Raw genomic sequence first — 3,664 nt, 5'->3', positions numbered from 1 at the left:
AATAATATTAGAGCAATGGTAACTTTCACGAACCCACTAAAATTTTGCTCGGGGATTAGTAGTAGCTAGGTTGGTAAATCACTACAACCACCACAACTACTAACCGATATCATCACCACTACTAGTACCACAAGCACGTCTAATGCTGCTACTACTCCTACTACTACTACTACTACTACTACTACTACTACTACTACTACTACTACTACTACTACTACTACTACCACTACCACCACCACCACCACCACTCACTACACTACCTACACTACTACCTACTACTACTACTACACTACTACTACTACTACTACTACTACTACTACTACTACTACTACTACAACTACTACTACTACTACTACAACTACTACTACTACTACTACTACTACTACTAGTACTACTACTACTACTACTACTACTCACCGACTCATCCACGGTCAAGATGATAGGCAACATAACAACGGGTGTGAGCACAACCACAAACACATACCAGAAAGACAGCCATTGTTGTCTGTAGCTCACAATCGCGGGCTTGGTCCAGATATCCTTATTATCATTAGCATCGTTGCCGTCATCGCCTTCATTGGTAAAGTTATCCTCAACGGTGCTGATCCTCGGAGGGGAGACAACTCTTCCAATGCCCGAGTCGTCACTGATGCTATTAGTTTGGTTACCTCCCCTTACATCTACCGCTTGAGAACTGCCAATACCGGGTGACAGAAATGTAAGAATGCATTAGGTTAAAAGGAGCATCTTATGAGTAAAAGAAAACTAAATTTGAAGCACCTGAATCTGTGAGGGAAGGTCCTGAGTTCAAGTCTCGCTCGGTGCACAGTTGAGTCCTTGGAAAGACGATTTACTCACATTCTCTCACCGTACTCAGATGTAAAATGAGTACCTGGTCGTTAACAGTGTTGCTGTCGAAAAATTGTAATACCGCCGAACAGGCGTCATGTCTCGTTCAATATGTTACGCGTTGCTGTTGGTCATGGACCCTTAGTAAAGCACTTTGAGCACGTTTAGCTATATAACAGCTCAAGTTTTTTGGGGGGTTTATTTTTGTCTATGTACGAAAAAAAAAAGTCATATCGCCTATGTCTCGTTCTACATGTTACGCCGTGTTGCTGTTGGTCAGGGATCCCTTGTAAAGCGCTTTGAGCACGTTTAGTGGATATTGCGCTATATAAACTGTCAATTTAGTTTTTATTTTTACTTACCCGTGTTTGTATTTGACTGGACCCATGGCGATGTCCATGTCAGCGCTGTGTGTATCATCGGCCACCAGGGAGTACCTGCTACCGTTGTGTGCTGTGTTAATTCCCATGGTTTTATTATTCATGTTCATATCTTTCGTGCTTGTGTGTGTTGTTGGAATGGGGGCGGGGGGTTGATGCTGGCGCTGATTCTCTCTCTCTCTCGCTCTCTCGTTGTTGGTGGTTTTGTTGTTGCTGTTTTTGCTGCTGCTGAGGTTGCATATATTGTTGTTGTTGTTGTTGCTGCTGCTATTGTTGACGTTGTTTTTGTTGTTGTTGTTGCTGTTGTTGTTGTTGTTCTTATTGATGGTTATGGTGATCGTGCTTTTTTCGATGCTATTGTTGTTGTTGTTGTTGTTGTTGTTGTTGTTGTTACTGTTGGTGGTAGTGCTTTTGTGGTCGATATTGCCGTTGTTGTTGTTGATTTTGTTGATGCAGCAAGTCGTGCTGCTGCTGGTGCTACTGTTGTTATTGCTGTTGTTGTTGTTGTTGTCGTCGTTGTTGTTGTTGTTGTTGTTATTGTTGTTATTGTTAATGTCTTTATTATTATATATTAATTTATTATTATTATTATTATTATTATTATTATTATTATTATTTATTATTATTTATTATTATTATTATTATTATATTATTATTATTAGTATTTTTATTATTATTATTATTATTATTGTCGACGCAACAGACTTTTATTTGTGTTGAAGATGCTGGGATAGAGTATCCAACGTTAGCTAATTCCGATGACCATTCAATGCTATCTTCACGTTCCCTCTTGTCGCCAGTTGACGAAGCGTCCATCGAAACAATAAGCAAACTTCATCTGGAAACGTAAACAAAAAATATTTTTAAAAAATTAAAAATTGAGCTTTTATATTTCGCAATATCGACTACACGTGCTCAATGCGCTTTACATAGGATCCCTGACCAAAAGCAATACGTAGCATGTAGTAGAACGGGACATGAGGCCTGTTAGGCGATAATACATTTTTTTTCCGACAGAGACAACAACGCTGTTAACGGTCAGGTACTCGTTTTAGACCTGAGTACGGGGAGAGAACGTGAGTAAAGCGTCTTTTCCAAGGAATCAACTATGCGCTGAGCGATGCTCGAACCCAGGAGTTTCCGAACAAGATGTGTGAGTGACTGTTGTGGTGATTTCGTAGTAGAATGAATGAACTTGTGTGATACAACAACAAAAAAAACTATTGTAAAGCACCTCTGAGCACTATTTGAGGATACTGGCGCTATATCAAATAATAATAATAATAATAATAATAATAATAATAATAATAATAATAATAATAATAATAATAATAATAATAATAATAATGATGATGATGAAGAAGATGAAGATGATGATGATAATAAGCTTAATTATAACAGTTAATCAATAGTAACTAATCATACTGCGATTATTAGTGATGATGACTATATATAACATGGTGACACGGCAACAGTATGTAGTACGATGGTGATGTAACGCACATGAAGGTGATAAAATGAGTGAGGTTATAGGGCGGGTAACTTGGCATGTACTGGGTCACCCAGTGTGCATGCAACTAGGGGAAGATTTGGTGTGTTATGGATGTGCTGTTATGCTGCCTTATTGGATTATCACCCCAACTGGTGCAAATTTACTGATAACAATATCAACAATCATAGTTCTTACATAACAGTAAGATGGTTGTAATATAGAATTTCATTACAGCAAGAATGACGACTAGGATGATGATGATGATGATGATGATGATGATGATGATGATGATGATGATGAGGAGGAGGAGGAGGAAGAGGAGGGTGGTGATGATGATGATGATGATGATGATGATGAGGAGGAGGAGGAGGAGGAGGAGGAGGAAGAGGAGGGTGGTGATGATGATGATGATGATGATGAGGAGGAGGAGGGTGGTGATGATGATGATGATGATGATGATGAGGAGGAGGAGGAGGAGGAGGAGGAGGAAGGAGGTGGAGAGATGAGTGAGGAGGAGGGGGAGAGAGGTAGGAGTGAGAGAGATGGAGTTGATGATGAGATGTAGGAGAGGAGAGGAGGAGGAGGAGGAGGAGGAAGAGGAGGGTGGTGATGATGATGATGATGATGATGATGAGGAGGAGGAGGAGGAGGAGGAGGAGAAGGAGAAGAGGAGGGTGGTGATGATGATGATGATGATGATGATGATGATGATGATGATGATGATGATGAGGAGGAGGAGGAGGAGGAGGAGGAGGAAGAGGAGGTGATGATGATGATGATGATGATGATGATGATGATGATGATGAGGAGGAGGAGGAGGAGGAGGAGGAGGAAGAGGAGGGTGTGATGATGATGATGATGATTGAGATGATGATGAGGAGGAGGAGGAGAGAGGAGGAAGAGGAGGGTGAGTGGATGATGATGATGATGATGATGAGGATGA

At 40.4% G+C, this 3,664-nt stretch overlaps 1 protein-coding gene across 1 annotated transcript in view; it reads right to left on the bottom strand.

Moving 5' to 3' along the window:
- LOC144967545 (Na(+)/citrate cotransporter-like) overlaps positions 1–1,825 on the bottom strand; it is a 29,278-nt gene extending 27,453 nt beyond the window's left edge. The window contains exons 1-2 of the mRNA XM_078904938.1: positions 1,212–1,825; positions 418–694 (exon numbers count right to left, since the gene is read on the bottom strand). Of these exons, the coding sequence (XP_078761064.1) occupies positions 418–694; positions 1,212–1,339 (405 nt within the window). The 5' untranslated portion in view covers positions 1,340–1,825. The remainder of the gene's footprint in view (positions 1–417; positions 695–1,211) is intronic.
- Between the last annotated feature and the right edge of the window lie 1,839 nt (positions 1,826–3,664).

Source organism: Berghia stephanieae, chromosome 3 (genome assembly GCF_034508935.2).
Source record: "Berghia stephanieae isolate SIO BIC M18660-M18661 chromosome 3, UCSD_Bste_1.3, whole genome shotgun sequence".
NCBI lineage: Eukaryota > Metazoa > Mollusca > Gastropoda > Nudibranchia > Aeolidiidae > Berghia > Berghia stephanieae.
This window is presented reverse-complemented; position numbering and strand designations above follow the sequence as displayed.